Below are 26130 nucleotides of genomic sequence, written 5' to 3' on the forward strand. Positions count from 1 at the left end.
CGTGGCTCACAAAAAAAGAACCGCGGTTCTTTTTAAACTCCGGTTTTTTGAAAGAACCGTTTCAAGATGGCATGATTTATGTTTCAAATATAATTTATCGAATTTCCAAAAAAAATGTAATATCGAATTGGTTTTTGTGAATTGAAAATGCAATTTCAAATATTTCAATGCTTATAAAATTTATTCCCAAAACTAAATGATTTTTTAAACAACACGAAAAAAAACTTTCCACTGTACAACTGATTGTATATTAAAGTATTACCGGAATAAAAATTTGAATATTTCAAACTTCATAATTTGTAAATTATTACCAAAGAGATTTTGGAAAAAAATAGTCCTTTTGTCCGATTAAACTTTAGCGTTTATAGACTTTATCGATTAAATCAGAATGTTGAAAAGAGTTCACTGAATATTTTCTCCAAATAAAATATCAGCATTAGTTCAAATTTTTGCACAAATAAAAGCAATTTTAAAATTAATAGCATTTTTTCAGCATCCTAGATTTAAGTTTGGATGCCATTCAATTACTCGAATGTTTAGGTTCCAGTAGAAATAGAGACCGCCAAGACCTATGGTTTTCAAGGGCATCTTCTCGTTTTCAGTTTTAAATTTTTTGAATCAAATAATTTTTAAAAGTCCAATATGAAATAACTTATAAAATCACACGATTCTTAAAAAATACCTTTTCATCCAAATTTTGAAAAAGAGCGAAAGAGCCGTTCAAAAGAGCGGCTCTTTTTAATGAGCGAACGAAAATGAGCGGCTCCTAAAAAAGAGCGGTTTTGCCCACCTCTAGTTGAGATAAAGCCATTCAAAAATATAAAAATAAATCGGAAAAAGCATATTTCCTCAGTGTTGTCCAATTTGCCCTAGTTTTTCTATCACCTAAATCTCAACAATGAATGGCCCGATTTTTTAAATTAAACAATAATATAGATTTGTGATTTTTTCTGCTCTGAATCTCAAATTACAATTATTCCCATATTTTATCACAAAAAACAGTTCTCGTAAGGGCTGAAAACACTTATATTGACAATTTTTAATGTTGGGCTAGATTTTTCAACTGTAAAAGCAAAAAAAACACACAATTCTATTTTTTTAAATATCGGAAATCGGATCATTAGTTCCCGAAATATAAGTGATCAGAAAAAGGGCTGGTTGAGCAACACTGAGAAAATCATTCAGCAACAAAGTCTAAAACGTATTTTTCAAATTTTCTAGGCTTTTCGTAAATATTTTTTGCATGTGTGCTTTTCCTTCGTATCCGAAAATTTCGCCTTTAAATGCGTACGACTAGAAAATGGTCCAATGTATCAAAAAAATCGATTGCAAATTTCATTTCGCATCAAAAACGGATTTTTGAATTGTCGTTTGAAAATATTGACGATACCAAATTTTGCACCACACTAAACTCTAGCGCAAAAGATGCCTTTTTTAGTACCTAAAACATCTCAAGAAATTTCGAAAAAAAAACATCAAAAACATGTATTATGGGAATTAATTTTTTGGTGATAAAGAGAAAATCAAAATTTGTTCCACGTGTACCTATTTTTTCTATAGAATCATAAGCATATCAACTTTGCCTAAGGCACCAAATCGATTAAAAAATTCCTTCTTAAGATTTTTGAATATTCACATGCCCATTTTGTACGGCCAGCCCGCAAATCTGTATGGGGGCTGATTTGTAAAAGGAATGGATGGACAAAGTTTTATCCAAATCAACAAATTACAAAATGAAATATATCGGAAAAATTTGCGAAATTCTATGGAATTATAAAACTGATCTGATGATTTATTAATTTTTCCGTTGTAAAAAAAACTGTGACCATTTGTAGCAAGTCAACAAATTAAACACACTGACTCGGATTAACTACGCAATGAAAATTGCGGTCTATTTCCGTTCTTCCCAAGAATTCTAATATAACTTTGCTCATTCCTTATACAACTCTATCTCATACTGAAACAATCAAACCCAAAATAAAAATAGAGTCTATCACTGCCACGTGCCAACTTCTACTCATTCATTATCCAGCAAATTATAATCCAATAAGTTAGAGCTGGCAAACGTCAGGCGCTAATTAATTGAGCAAATATTCTTACTCAACAAAATTCAGCAGCATTCACACACACTGAGCCATACACACACGTACCAAAAATATAATTGCCTCATTTTAGGGCCAACACTCTAATCAGTCTTCTTTCTCTTCTTTCCCTTTCCCCTTCCCCTCCCAATCAGACATCCAACGATGGAAACGTGACCGTGTCGGAGCTGGTGTTCGTGCCCGGACCGGAAGATAATGAAAAATCAATTACATGCTCAATTAGCTATAATGAATTCGGCGGACCAACGATCGTCCTCAAGGATTCCCGCGTGTTGGACGTTAAGCGTACGTACCTACAAGAGATATGTGACTCCGTTTTACCCCCACACTAACACCAACACTGTCTCCTGCCGTTACAGATGTACCCGTTATTTCGCTTTCGCTCGGGGCGCCGCTCAACTCGCAAAATCTGATGGAAGGTTCGGACGTGTATCTGGAGTGTGACATCAAAGCGAACCCACCGGCGAAGAAGATCGAATGGTTCCATAATGTAAGTTCCGGCGAAGGGAGGGTGGATTTTCCCTGCGGGGTAAAGGAAGCAGAGTGGAACGCACGTGAGCTGAAGAAACGGGGGGAGCCCATGATGTTGGTTGGGATAATTTTTTTGGGAAATTTTACTCTTGATTTTTTTTTAACAATCAATTTTTAACGATTCAAATTGCGCAACATGATGACTTCGATTTTTTAAAAGAATACTAAGCTTATAAATAGCGCTATTTTCTGTCTCAGTCAAAATAACAATGATATTTAAGCTATTAAAAAAACTAAATTTAAAATTTTATGCCTTATCCAATTATTTAGGTGAAAGCATCACAAAATGCTTTATACATCATTACAGTTTTTCTACTATCCAAAATTTGCAAAATTTCAATAAATTTACGAAAATATTTTTATTTGGTTTAAACGTATTTGACTAATCTGTGATCTCAAAAATCAAAATTAAGAAATAAAAATAACGGTCTTAATCTGATAAAAAAAAAACGTATTATACAATCGATTTTATAAGCTTTGTCTAATAAAAATCGATTCTTTTTATTTAGAAAAATTCCGATTTTTATACCCCCTCATTTTTCGGATTTTTTTTAAGGGGAACGTTTTGTTTTTAAAGTTTGGTTTATTTTTTTTTACATTTTTTTCACATTTTCTATAATTATCTATTCCAACCATTATTATTTAAATTGTAAAAAATGCGTAGATACATAGTCTGGGACGTTACAATAATTACTGCATACTTAAACAGGAAAAATAATGATAATATTCTTCAGAAAATGGTGACAGTTTTTGCGTCAAAAAATATTTAATATATCATCAGGAATTGGTGAGTTTTCATCACTTTCTGATTATTTTTCATCAGGTTCACATTTTTACACATTTTTTAGGTAATATTACTAAAAAAATAGGTAATATTCAACCAACCCAATTTTCGACATTCTAAAATTCTACTTTTTTTGCTGTGTATTTTTACATAAAATATATAAAATTTTAGTTAAAAACACAGCCAAAGTTGACCCCAGAACAAATTAAACCAATCACAATTTTTCTTAAATTTTAAAAGTTCTTCTTTCAAATGCTTTTTGACGATTGGTTAAAACATATTTTTGGTGAAATTTTAGATAGTAGCCTGCAGGGTGGGTTTGAAGAAGGTTAAGATTAAAATTTATTGTCAACAATACAAAAAGTATATATTTATGAAAAAAATATTTTAATTTTTTTTTTCAATTTCAAGCCCAATTTTGATATTTTGAAAACAACATAAATGCTTTTAAACTATATCAGTTAGGCTGGTGCAAATTTTATTTAAAGTTTTTGTCGCTCCTTTTTCAAAGTTGGCCCTGAAAATCAGGGGGCCAAAAAAATATTTTTTCAAAAAACTTCAAAAGTTCTTTTGAAAATTAAGTGCAATCAGCTGAAATCAATTTAAAATGCATTCCCTTGCGGTTAGAATCATTTTTAAGCATGTTTGGGTTGATTAAAAAATCTTTTGAACCTTTAAAAAAAATTGATCTTTAAAAAAAAATCTCACATTTTTTGAAAACTAATGATTGCAAAACAACAACTGAACTAGTGTGAAATGCATTTTAAAACACTTTTTGAATTCAAATGTTGAGACTTTGGTTTGTTATTTCCCCCCTCAACCCCGGCCAGAGCTGAGGGACAAAAACTTTGAAAAATATTTGCATTGCCCTTAAGCCATATTAAGTAACTGTTTCAAATTAGTCAAATATATGAATATAAATATATTTTTCCCATGGTTTTACGTCTTTTTTTTCCGATTAGTGGTACCAAAATTTTGGAAACCTTACAAACATTACAACATATTTTCTCACGGTGTGTTTCTTTAAACAAACTAAAGATAGTAAATTCAGCAAGTGTGATATTCGGCACCATGAAAGAAGGGCTCATTTTTTTTCCTTCAGAAAAGAATCTGAAAATGCTGAAAATCGATAATGGATTTATGTAAAAATCCATCAAATTTCTTATAAATATGCCTTAAGAGACTCTAAATTACATATTTGACCAGTATCTGACCTCCAATAAAAGGTTTCCGAACAAAATTACTAGATTTCTAGCTTTCTTTGAAATCACCCAAAAATCCAAAAATAAACGTTAAACGATCGACTTTACAAGATTAAAAAAAAAACTGCAGAATTTAGGAATACAGATTTTTGTTCCCTCTTATTTTTGGGGAAATAAAAAAAAACGTTAATGAGTTTACAAGCAATTGTAATTTTTTTCCAACATTAATGAAAAAACTGCTATATTTATTCGCCCCTTGTTTTCGGGGAAATTTTGAATGGGGTGTTCTATTTTTTATTTTACGAAATAAATGAAATTGTGTGCAAAGATAAATTCAGGTTTTTTTTTTAAATCAGAATATATTTTGATCAATTTTTTGTTTATATATTTTCTTTCGTCTAAGCTTGTTTTATTTTCTGCTGAAACAATAGAATTAAATATGATCGAGCTTTAATTTAATGCTATTGACAGTAATTTTAAGAATTTTTTCCAAATATTTGGTAGAAATAAACAGATTTTTTCTTGTAAACTCTACTGAGCTAATCAATTAATAAATATAATATAAATAATTTTTTGTAAATTAAAACCAATTAGTAAGGGAAAGTAGGGCAAAAATAACAATTGTTCGAGTGACCATATGGTCACACTTTCTCCTATTTTTTGGTCAAGACTACGCCTTACACACTTCTTGTCGTTTATCAACACTCATTGTGAGCCATTGGACTACAATACATAGAAAAATCCCAAACGTTTAAGTGGCCAGACCTATCGCGTAAAGTTTACCGAGAGAGGATTATTAGAAATGGAATAAGTTCTCAAACAACAACAAAGCTCCCTGTAGAGAAGGAGCTTGTTTGTAAAAGAAAATTATTTTGGTAAAATACATCATTGGAATCAAGAGAATGTGCGTATTTCAGGCACAAAATCAAATCTACATGATCCTGTAGATTTTATGCAGGATACAGATTGTTTGTAAACATATCAATTCTGACTAAAAAATGCAAACGAGATGAAAAAAAAATCTCATCAGCAAAGCGAACCAAATAATCAAAATTTATCTTGATCAGTCATATTTGCAGCAAGCACAAGAGTAACTTTTGCACTCCTCCTTCTTTTCCCCAAGACTTGTGTCGTTCCAAATTTCCCAGAGGAACGAGGTAGCAGATATAAAAAGTATTCCGCAAACGGAACAAGTTGAATTATGTTTATTTTGTGCTCTGACCCAAACGAATAATTTTTCATTTTGGGGGAGGGTGGAACACAACAGCAGCATACCTGCTTTTTTCATCGCATACTTGGATTGGGCTCCACCTGATGGTTTCCTCAGCTCGCTTCCTTTCCTCCCCTCCCCCCCCCCCTCCCCCAAGACGGCACATTATAATTCAAATTTAATTCCAGAACAAACTGCTTCAATCAGCGCGCGGCATAATCATCTCCAATCAGACGCTGGTCCTGCAGAGCATCACGAAGGCGACTCACGGCGAGTACATGTGCAAGGCGGCCAACACGCTCGGGACCGTCACCAGCAATCAACTGTATTTGGATATCAAATGTAATTATTCCCCACCTGCCCTGCCCTGTCTACCTGTTCAATACACTTCCCACCCTCCCGTCAACCGGCAACTTCCGGCAAAAGGACGAAATCACAATAATCAATCATGCATATACACATGTTGGTCACAAGGCCACACACGCACACACAAACTCGTTATTGTTGGCCCGGGAGGTGTTTTCGTCACTACACTTCCTCCGAAATGGGACGGAATTCCCACGTGTGCCGAAACCGGCAACCAGAGAGTCACACCTACCGGACACGGGGCCCGCGAGGGGTACAATCGAATCAATATTGCGTCGTGATGATGACGATGATGATGAGAACAGGTGGCCCCTCCTCGCGAGACAGCCCGTCAGTCCGATCGCGAACTCGACGCAGGTTGGCAAAGGATGTCATAATTTCACGATGAAAAGTGTCGGGGTCACGTGTCGACGTTAATGGATGGAAGGTCGGGTTATCTTTTCTGTTGAATCAAAATTTGGCAGAATTTGATAACATACCTGTGAGTGCCGGCGGCGCCTTCCAAGAATCAAAACCCGTATCTACAGTACGGAGAAGGACACACGAGAATGATTGGATTCTCTGGTTACAGATCCGCAAACTTGTTCAAAAGTTCGAATTTAGGTTACGGTTACAGAACTTTTGTTGAATTATAAAGTAGTTTGCTCTGGGAATAGTTCTGAATATGTTTGTCTGGTCTGTCTGTTTTCAATGTACACACCCAAAACTAGGCAGCGCTCGTCCGAGAGAAAAATGGCCTCAAGTCGAGAGAATAGAGGAACCATTCACGGACACAGAGAACACAGCTCGAGATGGGCGAACGAATTATACTCTCGAGGTTCATTTGCAAAAAAAGCTCATCCGTCAAAACAAAAAACTAAAAGTGTCAACGACGGGAAACGAACCAGAGACCTTTGACAGACTTTTCCAATAACTTTACTGCCTCGGCCACCACAACCTGGTGACTAAAGAGTGGTCAGATGTCGATGTATGACACTTGTTGGAGTTTTATGTTTCAATTAAAGAATGAACACATTTGTTATGATGGTGTGAATAGGGACGTGTCGTTAAATCGTGCTGCCATCTGGTTTTTTTAAGTGCAAGAGTGGAAAAGTGCTGAGTCATCGTCTAAAAATAGACGGCTTCCTATCTCGCCCAGCAAAATGAAGTCGATAAAGTAGTCGGTTTCGATGGAGAAAAAGTGGAAAACGTGGTCTAAAAATAGCGACGCCATCCCCCTATTGTTAGCATTATTCTTTCGACTCTGGCCTTGACCCCTTAATAAATTTTTAAGGGGAACGATTCTCCCGACTCTGAAATTTGGGTACAAACACAGCTAAAAAAGTAGTGATCCAGCTGCGTGTAAAAGGCCTGGGTGTAAAATAAATATTGCATTATTTAAAGCAATTTTATGTGATTTTACACCCTGAAATATGTAGCCCATCAGTATGGGAAACCTACTTGACCGAAATGTCAAGCTCATATATGCGTTTATCCTTACAGCTTTTCATCGGTCTGATGGCCGACTGGGCTAAGGCGCCAGTCCTTACTGTTGGTGCTGGGTTTGAATCCCGTCGGTTTGCAACTTTTTTTTTGTGTTATCAAAAATTGTACATGCAGTGTGTAATATTAAGTGTTTATTTTGACGAAGGTGATGTGCATGCTTTTGCATGCGATTTTACCATCGGATTTTTTGCTGTGAAGTTTTTTTTCGCTCAAATATTTGATTTCGCCAAATCTTACATTTTTTGAAAACTTTTTATTCCAAAACAACTGAACAAGTGTAAAATGCAATTTAAAACACTTTTTTCTTACAAAAGTTCAGACTTCTGGTAGTCAATTGACCCCTATTATTTTCCTTAAAAATCTTATAACTTTTGGTATACCTATAGAATGGACCAAATTGGATGCTTCTGGTTGCAAACGATCTAGATTTGTCTATATTTTAAACTGTCATATATGGTCCATTTTTACCGGAGATATTTCAGATTCCGTTGGGGTACCTCGGCCCTCCTATATGGGGTTTGGCACGGGAATGAATCTTCAAGCAATTTCAATATGGCGACCTGTATCAGAAGAAAGCGAAGAAAGTGAGGGATTTTCGCTAGTTCTCACTGTTCTTTGTTCTGCGTGCACGTCCGCAAACATCGACCACACACATACTAATACAAAGCGCCACCAAGAGGCAAAATGTAATTACGAATATTTTTGGCCCTTTCGTTGAAAAACATGCGGTTTTGCAAAAACAAATAACAAAACTAAATTTAATGTATAGTTTGACTATCAAACTTTTAAATTGTTGCTGATTTGTTCGAAAATTTTATACAAAAAATAAGTTTTTTGCAGCACCCCTTTTGGACAGACATTTCTGTTGCCCCGTTTTGGTTCCTTGCACAGAAAAAAAAAGTTGAATTTTGGAATGTTGAAAATTTGGTAGGTTGAATATTACCTCTTTATTTGTGTAATATTACATAAAAAATGTGTAAAAATGTGAACCTGATGAATATTCATCAAAAACTGATGAAAATTCATCATTTTCTGGGGTAAAATTTATCATTTATTTTGCCACAAAATCTGTCACCATTTCCTGATGAATATTACCATCATTTTTTTTTCTGTGTGGATTAGCCATGGATAATTTTACAGTGTATAAACAGGGCAGCTACCACCACGCAGCGCCACCGTTTTGAAGGAGAAATGATACAGGTTTTTCAGACGAGTTCCATCCCCTAGGTTTGGTCAATGTTACAAAATCTATTCCACAGAACAATGCCGGAAATGGTAAAAAAAATCATGGCAATGCCTTGAATGTCTTCTGGGAATTTTAATAATTTAAATATTGAAGCAAAATAGTAATAACCCAATTATTTACTTTCTATGAACTAAGTGACAGTTTCTCATATCGTTTTGGATGTTAAATTGAATTTGCGTAACTTTTGTCCCTGATCACGGATCCCAGCATCATTTTTCGATATCTTCTAAAGGTTGTTGCAGATTCGAAAAATTCATAAAATGTCCCAAAATTTTTACAGTTGAATAATGAAAAGCTGCATCGTTTTTCCTTCCTCACCTTAATGAGGAAAGGCTATACAATCACTCGAAAAATGAACTTCTTCATTCGATCTCGTAGACCCACCATCACGTATACCTATCGACTCAGAATCAAATTCTGAACAAATATTTTTGGAAGTTTAAGTCCATCGACTCTGATCAAATATAAAAAATATGAAAATTGGACTTTTAAATAAAAAAAAATGCATTTTTCAATATTTTATCACCGTCATTTCGGCCGCCATCTTGGATTTTAAAATTCTTAATAAATTTAGAGTAGTTTATGGGTCATACTTAAGCTCGACCGTCAAACATAAGACAACGAAAAAAAAAAATCGTGATTCGGTTATCCGAAGATCGCTTATCCGAAGTTCATTTTTTTCGAGGCCTTCGGATAATCGAGTCTGGACTGTGTAGAAAAAAATCGAGATATTTTCGAACGAGCACAAACATGCTAAATATGAATATAAAGAAAGTGCATTACAATTCTTTTTTAATGGACCTCTACTGCCCCTGATCGCATAAATGTCCCATATGCATTTTCATCACTTTTGAGTTATTGGTGCAGTTTGGTTCAAAATCGTGTGCTCTTTCAAAAGAGCCTATAACATCCAGTACTTTGTTCTAGAAATCAGGAGGGAATCCACTTTTTTCGCGAAAACTTAACACGTAGCCTTATGTGCGGGACAAATTTGTTTTGCGTTTTTCTCAGCTTGCTGTTTTTGCATATGGGACATTTATGCGAACATGGGCAGTCTATTTCCATCAAGATTTTGAAATATATATAAAAAAGAGCAAAATTGCCCTTGATTTTTCGAGCCGATTTAAATTCAAATTTTCTCCAAGGAAACTTGTACGCAAAATTTTCCTAAAAAAAATGTTGGAAAACAATTTTCACCACTCAGCTGCAACTCACAGAAACTGAAATTCTGCATTTTCGAAAAGGATTGAGATTGAAATCGTGTTGGACCAGTTCAAATACAGTCTCAACGAAACGAAAACCATTTAATTCAATGGAATTATGATTGAAAAATTTCGAGCAATCGTCCATCAAATATCGATTCGTCAAAATTTGATGTTTACATAGCCACGGTTTCGATTCAATCAGTGACTTTAAAATGATTGAATTTCATCGAAAATCACATTGCTCTGCTGTTTGTTATGGGCGTTCTGTTACGCTTGTTTCAGATTCACCCTGTGGCAGGTCGGAAAAAGCAAATACGCAAAGCCCTTCCAAAAGTAGAGTTTTGTTTGCCCTCCCTCTCATCGAGCTTATTTTCGTCCATTGTCAAACAATACCGAACGTGCGATACACATCTCGCTGTGGAATTCATCATTCTGTCATATCCACACACGCAAAAAAAATGGGTCTGTTATTTCGAAATCAAAAAAGCACTCACTAAACCCGATCCCATCAACCATCATCATCCTCGTCATCCATTTCCATCCAATTTGTTCAGAACACATTTCCCCAGCGCACACATCACAACACATCACATTCATTTGTTCGTCCGTTTGTCCAGGAGGGGAGGTTGGTGGGATATGCATACACGCTGATTTCATCCCACCCATTACTGAGTAATGGCATCCTCCAAGCGTACATTTAATATCCTCTGCGCGAGGCCCACTCAATCCGTTCGTTTTCGTTCTCCACTCTTTGCAGATCCACCGGTTTGCAAATCAGAAGCACAAATAATACGAGCTGCTGTGAAGCAAACAGTTAACATCACTTGCGATATCGACGCTAATCCGATGGTAATTTATTTATTCACATTAAATGTTCGTAAATTGCTCAACCATTAATACTAAACCGCTTTCGTTCCGGTCTTCCCCCCCCGCAGCCCAACTTGCTGTTCCGGTGGCAATTTAATAACTCATTGGAAAGCATGCTCGAGCTTCCGCCGTACTCGAACATCGAGGCCGAATCGCACCACCAGCTGGCACTGGCCGAGACCGAGCACGGTTCCCACGGGGACTCCTCCTCGTCCCATCCCCATCACCATCATCACTCATCGCAGTCCTCCTCGTCCGGATCCACGGGCAGCAATCATAATCTGCTGGTGGGGCCCAACCTGGAGGAAATGGTCCGCAGGAAGCTCGAACGGCAACAGCAGCCACCGAAACCGGTCCCCGTGGACGGCCAGCTGTACATGTACCGGATCGAGTCGTTCACCAGCTTCGGGACCGTCACCTGCACCGCCACCAACACGTACGGCCAGAGTGGCCACTGCCTGTATCACATCCTGGTGGCAGGTGAGTTCAGTTCAGCACATACATAAACGTTGAATGGGATTATTTGTATGTCCTTTAGCCTCGGGGCGGGGCGAGCGATTGAGCTCAACTCAACTCAACATTTGCGAGATTGTGGTTTGTGCTGCTGCTGCTTCTGGGTATAGACTATAATAGTATCAATTTCTGGTGCAAAGGGTAATCTTCATCAGTGGCTTAAATTGCAACATTTCCTGGATGCTGGTGGAAATGTACTTTCCGTCTAACTGGATTAAAATAACAATTTTCGCTTGGATACAATGCGCTGCGCTCTCTATGAATATTCACTGTTGCAATTTCTATTTTCGTAGCATTTCACCTTGAATATTGTTTCATTTCTGATGCCGTGATCGAAAATGTTATCGTTTTTGCATTTATTCGAAGATAGGAAACTCGAACCTACCTAAAACAACTGTATCTTTTTATTTCTTTGGTTAAAGTCACCTTAAGGGGTTACATGCATGTAAATCGGCAAAAATTTTAGAGGTTGGTATGAGCACAAACTTAATTTTTTTTATCTGTTTTCAGGGAATTCAAATATATATTTTTATCTATTACCACAACAAATTTGAAGACATTTGGATGAATCATTGTCGAGATATAGCTATCTGAAGTTATCAATTTGAAAAAAAAACGGGTGCCACAATATCTCAACACTGCCTGCCTGCCAAACCTGTTCAAATTGGTGAAGACTTGTTAAACCGATTCCGTGTGCATGACGAAGGCCGATTTTCAAAAAACTATTTTTTTTTAAAGATAAAAATGTGTTTGTGTTTTTCATACAAAAAATCGTAAGTTTTTTATTTTTGTATTTTTTTAAAAAGCAAAATTTTAAAATCGGGCTTCGTCATGCACACGGGATATGCCTTGAGAGTCTTCACCCCGAATTTCAGCCAATTTGGTCCATCCCATCTCGAGATATCGTGGCACCCGTAAATCAACTCGGTGTTTCAAGAAAAAACGCTCAGAAAGTTTGACAGTCCGCTTTGCGCACGGCAAATTGTTGAGCTTAAAATCGTCTCTAACTCAGTTTAATCATGTGATATTTTCATGAAACTTTCGGGAGTGATTGAAAATCATCTTTTAAGTGGATTCAATGAATTTTCTGTAATATGAAATTTTGTGATTTTCTACATGTGTATGTAACCCCTTAAATCGTCTGTAACTCTGTTTAATCTCAAAATATCTTCATGAAACTTTCAGGAGTGATTTAAAATCTACTTTCTTGTGGATTTAACAAACTTTCTGTATTATGAAATTTGGTGATTTTTTACATGTATGTAATCCTTAATGAAATAAGACAACAACTATTCCGATTGCCCTAGATGATGGCAAACTTTGTTAAAATGTTACTATCAAAATACCTTGTTTCGAAAACCGAACATATAGAATATCGTTCCGTTTATTTTACTTCAAATACAATTTATTCATAAACTGTTTGATAAATTTTTAATTTACTGCATTCTACAATCAAATTAGCCTAATTTTAGTTTCTCCTCTTTAATGAAATTAGTTGCAAAAGGCGTAGAATGCGAAAGAAAATTTTGTTTTTTTTTTTAAGACAAAATTACTTGGTTTGGCAAGCCCAACCGTTTTCTAGAAGAGAAAAAAAAGATCCCAAAAATGATTACTCCAGGAAAGTTAGATTTTCTGAATCTTATCGTGAACCAATCTTATTTTCAACCGAGCCAAAAGTTGCCAATTTCCATTTGCAACAACTCTTCGGAAGACACCAAAGCTTCAAAATTGTATTGTAAAAAAATGGTAATTTGATTTTAGTGTAAGGAAACAGGAATCATATTTATTTTGAGGAACGAGTATAAACTTTTATAATTTGTTGATCGCAGAGATTAATTCAAACTGAAGAAAAAAAATCAAAGCTGTATGTGAGGAATAACATCTTACCAATAAAGTTTGATTCAGACTTACCTTACAAAACCGAATTAAATTATATAGATTATTTTGATATTAAATAAACTTGTTGTGTCAAGAAAAAACTTTCAATGGAAGTCATTTATTGAAGTGTAATTCATAAGATAAAAAGCAAACCAAAATTTAACATTTTGATTTAAAAAAAAAACATTTAAATTTATGATAATTACTTGCTGCACAATGAAATGCCCAAAAAACGCCTGCCAAAATATTTTTAGAAGGCCGTTGCAAATCTATCTATATATATAAAAAATTTCGACGGTTTTGTTCGAACGCGAATCAGTTCAATACGGAGCGTCGGATCGAGGTGCTTTTTGTTGCGTTGAGTTCGTAAAAGTCCAAGGAAGGTTCTTACGCCAAAAAGTGACAACTTTGGCCACCCTGGAACCGATTCCGGACTATCTGCAGATTGTATGGAGAAAGCTGCGTAAAATCAAATTTTGATCACAGGAGGCTGAATTAGCAAACAAGCAAGAAACGTCAGGAAACCAAAAAAGGGCAGGACGAAGTTTGCCGGGAAGAGCTTGTATATATATATATATAAAAAATTTCGACGGTTTTGTTCGAACGCGAATCAGTTCAGTACACAGAAAAAAATAATGTAAATTTGGAAGCTTTAATTTTGGAAGGTTGAATATTACCTCTTTTATGATGTAATTTTACCTCAATTTAGACTGAAAAAGTGACATTACAACAGAAAAGTGGTAAAATTACACATTTCCAGCGGTAAAATTACACCTTTTTTCTGACATAAAAGATGTACCCCTTCCCAGATGTAATATTACCATGATTTTTTTTTCTGTGTACGGAGCGTCGGATCGAGGTGCTCTTTGTTGCGTTGGGTTCGTATAAGTCCAAGGAAGGTTCTTACGCTAACTAATTGACACTTCGGCCACTCTGGAACCGATTCCGGAACATCGGCAAATTGTATGGAGAAAGTTACGTTGATCACAGGAGGCTGAATAGGCAAAAAAACAAAAAACGTCAACAAACGAAAAAAGGCAGAACGATGTTTGTCGGGTAAGGCTTGTATTTTATAAAGTCGAGGCCAAAGTCGAGAGAGGGCAAAAAAACATATAAGAATTGAAATTTCAAGCCATGGATTCAACTTTTGAATAAAAAATAGTAGTTTATGCAACAAGTTGCAAAAAGAGGATTTTTTCAGCACGAGTCGTACATTTATCCAACGAGGTTCACCGAGTTGGATAAATACGACGAGTGCTGAAAAAATCAAGTTTTGCAACGAGTTCCATACAACATTTTTTGCAATTTCGAAAAACACCCATTGAGTGAAATTTTAAGTCGAATTTTCATGTATTTTGTCAATAAATCGTTTAAATCAAAAAAAAATTTGAAAAGTGTTACTTTTCGAAACAAGTGCTGAAAAGTTCAACTTTTCAGCACCCATTTCAGTGCTGAAAAGTAGAACTTTTCAGCATTTATTTTGAAAAGTGTTGCTATTCGATTCTGTTATTTTTGGTACAGAAAAGTAGGCTATTTCGTCGTTCAAGAATGACAGGAAAAGTAAGTAGTTTCACGACGGAATTGCAAAAAAGTGTTTTAAAATGCATTTTACACCAGTCCAAAAAATCTTAGTATTGACGATTTTTTCTTTTTCAGCAAAGTTTTTTTATGTGGTACTGTACACCGGAATTTCAAACCCAAAAACTTAATATTTTTAATCGAGCCATAACATGTTAAAAGTGATTTTAAAAGCAGGAAAGTGCATTTTAAATTGTTGACTATAGACGTCTATTTTCATTGAAATTTGAAGCTTTTTGAAAAAAAAAATGTTTTGCTCCCTAATTTTTAAGGGGGACATAACTTTAAAAAATATTTGCAATGGCCTAACTTGGTTCACAAATTTAAAGCCACTGGATTGTGTACGTTATCTTCAAGTTGTATGATTTTTTACAAGTAACCAAGCCATGCATTGATCCTCGGACTAATTTTGACCAGGTAGCTGTCCTTTGCGATTTTATTGCAAAATTTATAATCAAAACCATTTTTAATAAATTTTCAATTTTCCGGGAACCACCACACCACATTTGTTTTTCTAAATCAATGCCATCTCTAAGTGCTAAAATATGAGCTCAATTTTTAAAAAAGAAGATGATTTTTTCAGCACGTGTCGTACATTTATTAACGAGGTTCTCCGAGTTAATAAATACGACAAGTGATGAAAAATCCAGTTTTGCAAAAGCTGCGTAAATTTTTTTGCAATTCCAAAAAAAAGCCCTTTGAATATATTTTTGAGTAAAATGTCCATGTGTTGAGTCAATATACCAATCATATCGAAATTATATTGAAAGATATTACTTTTCAATAAAGTACTGAAAAGTTCAACTTTTCAGGTTTCGATCATCAAATTTAATGATTTTAAGAGCTCTAAAAACTGTTGACCCATGTCAGATTATAGTCCCGATTTGCCGAGATGAATTTTAGCTTAAAATAATAATAATATGGATTATAATTTAAATATTTTTATTGAAATGAAAAATCTGGCTTGTTTAAAATATAAGTAACAAACCAATTTGTTGTTTTTGAAACATGAAAAAAAATAAAAATAACATCAAACACCACCAAAAAACAACATTTTTTTAAGGAAATTGAGCCGCTTGGATTTTTTTTCAAATTTATTCTAGAAATTAATTAAAAGCTTGTATTTTTTATCCGTACCTAACAATATGTTAAATATTAGAATGAAACAAACAAGCACTTTGCTAAATTTTATTCATGAATGAGATATTAAGCAAAAGTGTGCTGATAGAAAAATATCTTTTGATAAACACATGATAAATTTAATTGATTTATTTCAAAAAATCTTTTATCCAACTTGAACACTTAAAATGGTACCTTTCCCTCGCCAATTAAAAGTGCAAACGCTACAAAAATGACCTCGACTTTTCAATCCTACCGCTCAAGTTGCATGCTCAACCCCACTGAATCATTATTTCATACAGAAAACAAAAAATGTAAATCCTTGTTTTTTTTTCTCACAAACCACTCTCTTTTTTTTTCATTCACAGACGTTCCTGATCCAATTAAAAGTTGCACCATATCCAATGTGACCGCTTACACGGTGCACGTGTCGTGCCTGGCCGGCAAGGACGGTGGCATCCCGCAGCAGTTCCACGTGGACGTAAGTGTAACCACCGCGGCCGGCCTCCCCCAAAACGGCCCTTCGGAAGGGCATCCCTTCACGACACTCTGTCGTGGTTAAGTGTTTGGAATGGGTTGATTTTTGGATCGAAATATATTTTTTGTTTGATATTTAGATTTGCTTTATTTTAAGTGTAAAATAGTGGGTTTTGATTTGAGTCAAATTTATAAAAAGGTGTCTATTCCAAACATTTTACCAGAACTATTTTCTATTTCTACACGTGACAAAAAAAATAGTAATCTCGTGCGACAAAAGGATGAACTTTTTCCCCCGTTTCTCGGAAGTTGAAACCACTTTCAGCATTTATTATTTCCCTTGGCTTCCGTAACTCTCAGTTATGTAGTGCTGCTGCATTTCTGCTAGTTGGCAGTTAAAACACAGAGAAAGAGCTTTCGGTTTTGTCAGCTGTGTGACTGATGAAACGAACTTCCTCCTGCTGTTGCTGTCTCCCGCTGATGGATTGAAAACTTGAGCACGGTGCAATTCGTTAGCTCACTCCACAGCGCGGGATAAAAACCGGGACATTTCTCAACAATTTTGTACACTCTAGGCACGAACCGCTAGTAGTGCTAGTAGTAGTGGGAAGAAAAGTTCACCCTTTCATTACCAGTGGCTCGGGATTAGAATGTGTAGGAAAAAGCTCTTCCCACATAAAACTAGTCTAACTAGTCTCTTTTTTCACATACTCCTAGATTTTCGACGAGAACACGAAGAAGCTGCTGTTCAGCATCACGTTCAGCGGGCCCGAGATGCTGCTGAAAAAGCTTCCCAGTGATACCAAGTTCATCATGAAGGTAAGTGAAAAGTGAGCAGTGCAGAACAAACGAATTGCATCACACTGCCTGACTGCACTTGCCTCGAAAAGTTTTCCCCCCACCCCCAGCAAAGCTAGGCAGGTGAAACACCTAATACCACATCAGACTCCCTGCCAGATAATAACAGATAATGCGATTCGCAACTTGTCTGCCGACTTTTCACGTGTACTCACGACGTTATCTTGGCCACTTTTTCTTCTCCCTCCTTCTCCGTCTCCAGATCACACCGTTTAACCTCCAAGGCACGGCACCCACCAGCTACCGTGTGAAAGCCCAGACGTTGCCAGCGCCGTTGCTGCGTACCGGTAAGTCTTGGTCCTCGTCACCACCGAACCTCACATACTGATACTAGGTATAAAAGACCCACGTGGTGGTGGTAGCCAGTAGCACATCTGAGCTTTGTCAACTGAACAGTACCCTGGGCTTTTGGGGCGCATGATGGGAACATAAAAAAGACAAATTTTTGGTGATGAAGTGATATTTTTTACATTTACAGCAGTTCCAAAATGTTTTGGATAAAAACCAGCTTTAAAAAAAATAACTGAAAATAAATGGTACTTATGCAAAAAAAAAACATCATTGATCAAGCTAATCAAAATGGCTTCGTAAATCTTTCTTGTAGCATCGCTGATTAGATGGCACACCGACGAGGTTTCTGTTATTCTTAATTTTTTATAATTTATCTTAATTTTTTTTAATTGCGAATTGCGATTTGCGATTTTTTTAATATTATAAATTCCATGTCAATCATAAAATTATAAACTACTTTTTCGCCATTTGAATTTTTTGTGCATATATGCAACGTTTATCTCTCAAGCAAAAAAAAATGTTAGGCAGAAATATGCATTTCTTCTCAAGAAAAACATATTCATAAAATGTCTTGTCATTTTAGTTGCTAAATTTATGAATTCACAAGAATTTTTGTTCATTTAACCCTCTACAACCGAACCCCGCCTTTAGACGGGCTTCGATCTAAAAAAATCGCCAAAAATCAATTTTCCAACCGATTTTTGATCTTTAAAAAGCATTGGAAAGAAGAACTCTTAAAATTTTAGAAAATTTTAGGGTTGGAAGTTTAACTTGTTTTATGTGACTTTGCCAATGTTTTTAAAAATGTAATTTTTTTAGGGGTCAACTTTGGCTGTGTTTTTTACTAACATTTCCTATATTTTCAGTACTCTACGCATTTTTTTGCAATTTAAATGATGATGGTGCCATTCTATAGCAGAAAATGTGAAAAACATGCAAAAAAATTAAAAAGTGACTATAAAAACGTGAAAAAATTAGATAGGCAAAATGTAATTAAATTATATTAGGTGGTAGAGTAGGCCAAATACTACCAAAAACAAACATAAACTAAACAAGATAAATGCAAATTAAAATACTAAAAATTAAACAAGAAAAACATAAAACAAGAGAAGTAAAGTTTTTCGTAGAACAAAAGTTGCTCAAAATGAGCTCCTGTACACGGGAAAAATAAATATTTTCGAAAAAAAAATTTGGGCAGTAGAGGGTTAAGAATTGAGTAGGTGATGGTTATGAAATGTATGTTTATATAACAGGTTGACAGAAACTACTAAATACTGAAAGAAACAAAATATTGAGCGTAAATCGAGCAGAAAAGGGATAAAACATTTTGTTAGAATACAATGAATATAATTTCCTTGTCCTTCTTCACTAGTCCTTCTTTCGCATTTTCCTAAATAGGTATCTGATTATCGATAATACAATCTATTCTTAACTGGAAATTTAAACTGTATATCGTTTTCTTTTTATTATTTTAAAGATAATATTTTAAGTACACAAATCAGAAATGAGATGAAAAATCTTTTCAAATATTGAAGAATAAAAATGAAAATTTCTGACAGTACAAAAAATGTAAAATTAATTCATGTGTTAAAATTTTCAAATGATTTTGAATAATAAAATAATTGTTCCGCTCAAAATATCAGAAATATTCCTTAATTTTTCATGATTGACATTGAAAATCAGTACAGTAGGAACTGAAACATTGGATACATGAATATTAAATATTGTATACTGTTTACTTGACAATCACAAAACCCGAGCAGGGGTAAATAACACGGGAATACTAAATTTTGGTATTACTTGGGCAAATAACAGCGACCAAAATGTGCCCTTGGTTGCCCAGTAATAGATGGTAAAATACCATGAAATCATACCAAAATCTTGTATGTGGAAGGGCGCAACAATACCAAACCATGTTATTCCAAGGGTAAAAAAATACCACAAAATAAAACCATTTCAATACCAAGTTGAGGTCTTCTGGATTTTTGAACATTGCTTGAATACCAAAACTTGGTATTGCCATGGTTTTAATTTTAGGTACTCCCGCGCCCTTGGAAAATCATATTTTGGTATTCCTGTGGTCTTCCACATACATGATTTTGGTATGATTTCATGGTATTTTACCATCTATTACTGGGCAACCAAGAGCACATTTTGGTCGCTGGTATTTGCACAAGTATTACCAAAATTTGGTATTTTCATACCATTTTTTGTGCAACATTTGCAGTTAGTGAAAAAAACGGAAATGATCCATATGAAACAGCAAAATCTACTCACCTGATGATTCCATGTTGTTCTTAGTGATATTCTTCACCACATCGAATGCATTTGTCATTGATGAACGGCCTGTGCTTGAAGTTCTTGAAGCTTCTGAAAAAATAACAAGATTGAAAAATAAGTATTATTAAAATGAAACTGGATTGAAATTCACCAAAATTCAATAATCTGTTGATTGATTCGTTTTTCAAAGTATTTGGTTATCCCGACTTAGAGAAATTTCAACGTGTTTGAAAAAAATATTAGTGGGCATATCACAAAAAAAAATAAATCAGCTTTAACATTTTTGGGTTTCAAGTCCTTTTAGCGCAAAATTAATTATCTCGTCAAAATTTTTGAAAAAATTCGATAGTTTCAGAGAAAATTGATGAAACCTTTCAATACCAAAATAATACCAAAATGTGGCATCCTGACTTAGAAAATTTTCCACAATTTCAAGTAATTTCTTTAGGGGGTATATCAAAAATGTTTAAAATCAAGTTTGAAATTTCCGGTTTTCAATTAAAGCATTTGCTTTGATACATCATTTTAGTGCAAAATTAATTATTTTGTCAAAATTGGTCAAAACTTTCCCATAGTTTCAGAGGAATTTGATAAAATACTGTAATACCAAAAGAATACCAAAATGTGGTGTTCGACCATTGACAAATGCTGCAATTTTGCAATATTAAAACAATACCTTAAATTGGTATGATACCATATTTTGCTCTTGCATAATCCTTAAGACAAATTTTAAAGGGTCCAGGAATACCAAAATTTGGTATTGATACCAGATAAAGGTATTATTACGCATTTCCCTTGTTATTTACCCATGCTCGGGAACTACCAATCTTCAATGTTTTTGAAGCAAACTGGTTAAAACCATTCGAAAAAATCTTGGAACCATAACTTCTATAGGTCAAAAAAATATGTTTTATGCAGAACGTAAAATATTTGTCTCTATATAGGTACACAGAAAAAAGTTGAATTTAAAAAGGTTGAAAATTGGTTGGATGATTTTTTTTTGTTTTTTTGAAAGATTTTACCTGCAGAATTGGAAATTCAACAGAAATTTATGTAAAATTACAAATTTTTACACAAGATCTGTCAACATCACCAGGTGTAATATTACCATCATGTTACTATCTGTGTTGTTGGCAACACTTCGAAATGGAAATTAATTTAATATTTGGATATTTGGATTTTAATATTAATATTTGAAAAATACTCCCATGTTTTTTTTTTTGCCCTTTCCGTGTAATTTTTTTTAAGAGAAATGCTTTTTTCAATGGCAGTTTAACTCTTTCAGGCCTGATCTTTTAATATTTTTGCCTTCCTCACCTCAATGAGGAAAGGCTATAAAATCACTCGAAAAATGAACTTTTTTATTCGACCTCGTAGACCCACCTTCACGTATACCTATCGACTCAGAATCAAATTCTGAACAAATGTCTGTGCGTGTGTATTAGGGTGGGTCATTTTTTCGAAAGTGCTCGGATCCGGCTGAAATAAAGTTTATATTGTAGAGGGTACCCATAGGGACTCTCATACCAAATTTGAGCTCATTTGGTTGAAAACTGCCTTTTCGCTCGGGGGTTAAAGTTTACATGGAAATTACTATGGAAAACGCGTGCTTTAGCTTCAAACGCTCCTACAAGCTAAGCGACAAACTTTAGTCCACACTTACACTAGGTAGCCGTGTCGGGGGTGGTCCAAGGAACATTTTTCTCTAAGGGTTCATGGTCATCCGTTCAACCCTGAGCTTGCGCAAAGCCGAAACATCTGACGACGCCGGAATTCTTCGAAATCTCAGTTTTAACGGTCAACGCATGCTACAAACTATGACAGAAGCATCGTTTGATTGAATGGAAAACGCGACGCCAAACGTCAACTCACTGTTTGGAAGCTAATGTGAGGGTTTGCCTTTTGGTTTGCGCTTTTCCAACAAAGTGTTTTTTTTTTCTTGAAAAATAAAATGGTTTTCAATAGGTAAGTTGAAAATAATCATGGCCTCCGTACCCGAGTTCGTCGTAGAGCGGGTCGTTGCGAAGAAAACCCGGCGCTAAATGGTCCAGTTTCAGATCAAGTGGAAGCGTTGCGAGGATTCCGAAAACACCTGGGAACCGGAGAAAAATCTCAACTGCCAGGATCTTCTGGAGAAATCTGCACACGAGGAGGGCGAGAAGCGGGTCAGCCACGACAAGCGAACATGGATCGGGTCGTAGAAGATGGGGGGCCCTCCGGTGATTCAGGCCAAACGAACGAAGGCCATAAACGGATTCAAAAAGGTTACGTGGCGGAGAAGTTGGAAGGAGTGCCCAAAGAGGACGGCGAACGGACGTTCCTGGTTCGTTGGAAGGGAGTCGACGAGGTGGAACTGGTCCAGTCCAGGATGGTCCGCCTGTACGTTCCGGCGCTGGTGATTTATTTCTATGAGAGCCGTATCATCAACGCGGCCAAGATAAGCGTGCAGTAGAAGTTTAAGTAATAAAATGTTGAAGATATTCATGAAACTAGTAACATAACTTTTATTGGTCTTAAAAATAAAAAATAAAAAAAACTATATTTTCTTAGTATGTTTCTTACAAGTAGAAATATTATCAACGTAAACCAATGCTAACCGCTTCAATAAGGACAATGATTTCATGTCCTGCCATCCCGATGACTACTCCGGTGAACCCCTCGCCGTCGATTCCGCTGGCCATGTGGGACGATTAACTGTTTCCGTGCACGATGTCCTACCACATAAAAGGGTTTTTTTTATTCAATTATGTTTCTTGCATACCTTAATTCGAATAATTCTCTATAGAAATAAGCATGAAAACAATTATGAATAATTTGTTATTTAATACAAAAAGTAAACACCACAATGATGAACCTTTTTTTTTGCCTTTAAACAGTGAGTTGACGTTTGGCGTCGCGTTTTCCATTCAATCAAACGATGCTTCTGTCATAGTTTGTAGCATGCGTTGACCGTTAAAACTGAGATTTCGAAGAATTCCGGCGTCGCCGGATGTTTCGGCTTTGCGCAAGCTCAGGGTTGAACGGATGACCATGAACCCTTAGAGAAAAATGTTCCTTGGACCACCCCCGACACGGCTACCTAGTGTAAGTGTGGACTAAAGTTTGTCGCTTAGCTTGTAGGAGCGTTTGAAGCTAAAGCACGCGTTTTCCATAGTAATTTCCATGTAAACTTTAACCCCCGAGCGAAAAGGCAGTTTTCAACCAAATGAGCTCAAATTTGGTATGAGAGTCCCTATGAGTACCCTCTACACTTTCGAAAAAATGACCCACCCTAAGGTGTATGTCTGTAAGTCCGTGCACCGAAAAATATGTACACGATTATCTCCGGACTGGCTGAACCGATTTGGACCGTTTTGGTCTCATTCGATCCGTCTTGGGGTCCCACAAGACCCTAGTTAATATTATGAAGTTTAGAAAAGTACTTCAAAAGTTATGCTAAAAAAACGATTTGGCTAGAGTTTGAAATATTGTAAAAAAGGGTGGTTTTTGTAAGAAACCCGTCATGCTAAATATTGTTACAAAGGTATTTGAAAGACCTTTCCAATGCGTTCAAAAGATTGAAGATCTGATAACCCCATTATGAGCACTTGAGTGTTATTTAGATACTTTTTTGAGGCCGGATCTCAAATATTTTGATGAAAGAGTTGTCCGGATCTATCATGCGACCCATCGTTGGATAGGTAATCAAAAGACCTTTTCAACGAGCCCAAAAGATTGAGGATCTAACACCCCTACTAAAAGTTATAAATACTCTAGTGTTTTTAATACACTTTTTTGTAGGCCGGATCTCAGCTATTTTGATAAAAATAAGTTTTATTTATACACTTTTTTGAGGCTGTGAAGTGTATTCACATTATGAATGCGAGGAAGGCACCAATCACCTAAAGGAGGATTAAGTAACGTTTTTTTTTATTCAATGATGAGAAAATAATTCTTATGACCATAAGAAAATTCGATACAATAGTCCTTGTAATCAGGTTTCCGTGTCTTAATACTCAAACAGAAAAAAATATGAAAATTATAGACCAGCTTTGAAAATTTGATTTTTGGGTCCTATATGACACGTCAGACCTAAACTGCCCCTGATCGCATAAATGTCCCATATGCATTTTCATCGCTTTTGAGTTAATGATGCAGTTTGGTTCAAAATCGTGTGTTCTTTCAGAAAAGCCTACAACATACAGTACTTTGTTCTAGAAATCAGGAGGAAATACAGTTTTTTCGCGAAAACTTTACACGTAGCCTTATGTGGGGGACAAGCTTGCTGTTTTTGCATATGGGACAGTTATGCGAACATGAGCAGGAGAGAGCGGTGCTCTTGTGTGGTACAGTCACGTTCGGCCGGGGCTTGTGTTTGAAGTTGGTTTTTAGCCATGTAAAAAGTGACGCGTTGAGTTGAAATTAGTGCTACGTGTTGTGCAGTGAGAGCGTGCATGCAGCCGTGAAGAAATTTTCGCGAAATTCCTGGGATTAAACCAGAATTTAGTGTTTGAATTGGTCGAAGATTTGATATTTTGAAGGCGGCCATGTTTTTTTTTCACTTTTGCCAAGCCGAGGCATTTCGCGAGAGTTCTATTTTCGTGAGAGGAGAAGAGCAAGTAGCGTTGGTGTTGGTGTTGGCAGTGCCAACTTGGCACGTTATTTCTCTCAAAGAGCGCCGGCGAGAGTGGAGCGATTCAAAGTGTGTCTGTGTTTTTTGGTTTGGCGATGACGATGTGGCTCGGCGGCGCGCACGCCTTTGTGTGTGTAAATGTGATGCATAGCAACCCAGCGTGCGGGTGAGCTTTCGGTGTGTGGAAAGAGTGAGACGGCGAGAAAGCAAATTGACATTTGCGAGTGAAGCGGCCTCGGCATATTGGGTGGTGTGACTTGAGAGCAGCGGTCAACTTGCATGTTTTCTGCTGGTAGCGATGGCAGTACTTACACACACTTGCTTACGCTCTGATGTTGAGTGCGCAAGCGAAAATTCTTCAAAAGAGCTGGGTGAGCGAATTCCAATTGGATTTTTTTATATGTGTGCAAAGTGTGTTTGATTTTGAGTAGGGTTGTTCTTGAATGAAATGTTTTTATGTATTTATGAAGATTTGAACCGGCATTTCAAATAGGAATTATATTGACTAATAATCCAGTAGTTTAATCGCGTTTGTGTATTTTTGTGTTTAGCTCTTGTGAACATTCATATTTAACTAAATAACGCGTTCGGGATTGAAACTTAAAATCCAGCAGTATTATAATTCATCTAAAGACAATTTTGTTTGGGTTTTTTTCGTGCTCGTGACTTCTTCGTCGGTCTTTTGTTCGAAATACTATGAATCTCGTTTTAAACATATCAAAACAATAACTATTTCAACTTAGTATCAAAACTAAATTTAAATATATTAAACTGAAAATAAAACAATTCAACAACTAAAAAACAAGCCTGACTTAAATTTATCACCAGTACACTGCCCATGTTCGCATAAATGTCCCATATGCAAAAACAGCAAGCTGAGAAAAACGCATTTGAACTTTGTCCCATACATAAGGCTACGTGTTAAGTTTTCGCGAAAAAACTGGATTTCCTCCTGATTTATAGAATAAAGTACTGGATGTTATAGGCTTTTCTGAAAGATCACACGATTTTTAATCAAACTGCATAAATAACTCAAAAGTGATGAAAATTCATATGGGACATTTATGCGATCAGGGGCAGTACACTATTAGATAAAAATCATTTTCTGCGTATTAAATAAAATTCAATTAAAATTTACACAATAAATAGTAAATTTCACTCTACAGCCGGCTGTTTGAGTTTAACTTTTAAATGTTAATGCAGGTACTGCTCAATACACAATCAGTTAAAAACTTTTGACACGCCCGCAATACCTGTCAAGGTATATCCTAGGGCCTTACCTTTCTACTAACATTGAGTCCAAAACCTCCCTACAAACATCTATACCACTAAGGTGACGTAGGGGTCCCTGCGCACTTTAGATAGGTGTTTACTAACATTCCTTCATTTCCCCGAGGATAGCTTGGATCCGGCGTGGACCCCCTTATGCCCTGGGCTGTATTACACACTCATCAAAAGATGAAGACATGGTATCTCCCGTGTTGGATTATTGTTCCGGATGAGGGTCTAACACAACCACACCAAAC

General features: G+C 35.8%; 1 protein-coding gene across 1 annotated transcript in view; it reads left to right on the forward strand.

Moving 5' to 3' along the window:
• Window positions 1–26130, forward strand: part of LOC120414327 (nephrin) — a 258628-nt gene that overhangs the window by 222030 nt on the left and 10468 nt on the right. Inside the window, exons 9-16 of the mRNA XM_039575467.2 lie at window positions 2237–2387; window positions 2462–2592; window positions 6018–6171; window positions 10889–10980; window positions 11067–11478; window positions 16455–16567; window positions 17281–17382; window positions 17624–17708. Of these exons, the coding sequence (XP_039431401.1) occupies window positions 2237–2387; window positions 2462–2592; window positions 6018–6171; window positions 10889–10980; window positions 11067–11478; window positions 16455–16567; window positions 17281–17382; window positions 17624–17708 (1240 nt within the window). The remainder of the gene's footprint in view (window positions 1–2236; window positions 2388–2461; window positions 2593–6017; window positions 6172–10888; window positions 10981–11066; window positions 11479–16454; window positions 16568–17280; window positions 17383–17623; window positions 17709–26130) is intronic.

Source organism: Culex pipiens, chromosome 3 (assembly GCF_016801865.2).
Source record: "Culex pipiens pallens isolate TS chromosome 3, TS_CPP_V2, whole genome shotgun sequence".
NCBI lineage: Eukaryota > Metazoa > Arthropoda > Insecta > Diptera > Culicidae > Culex > Culex pipiens.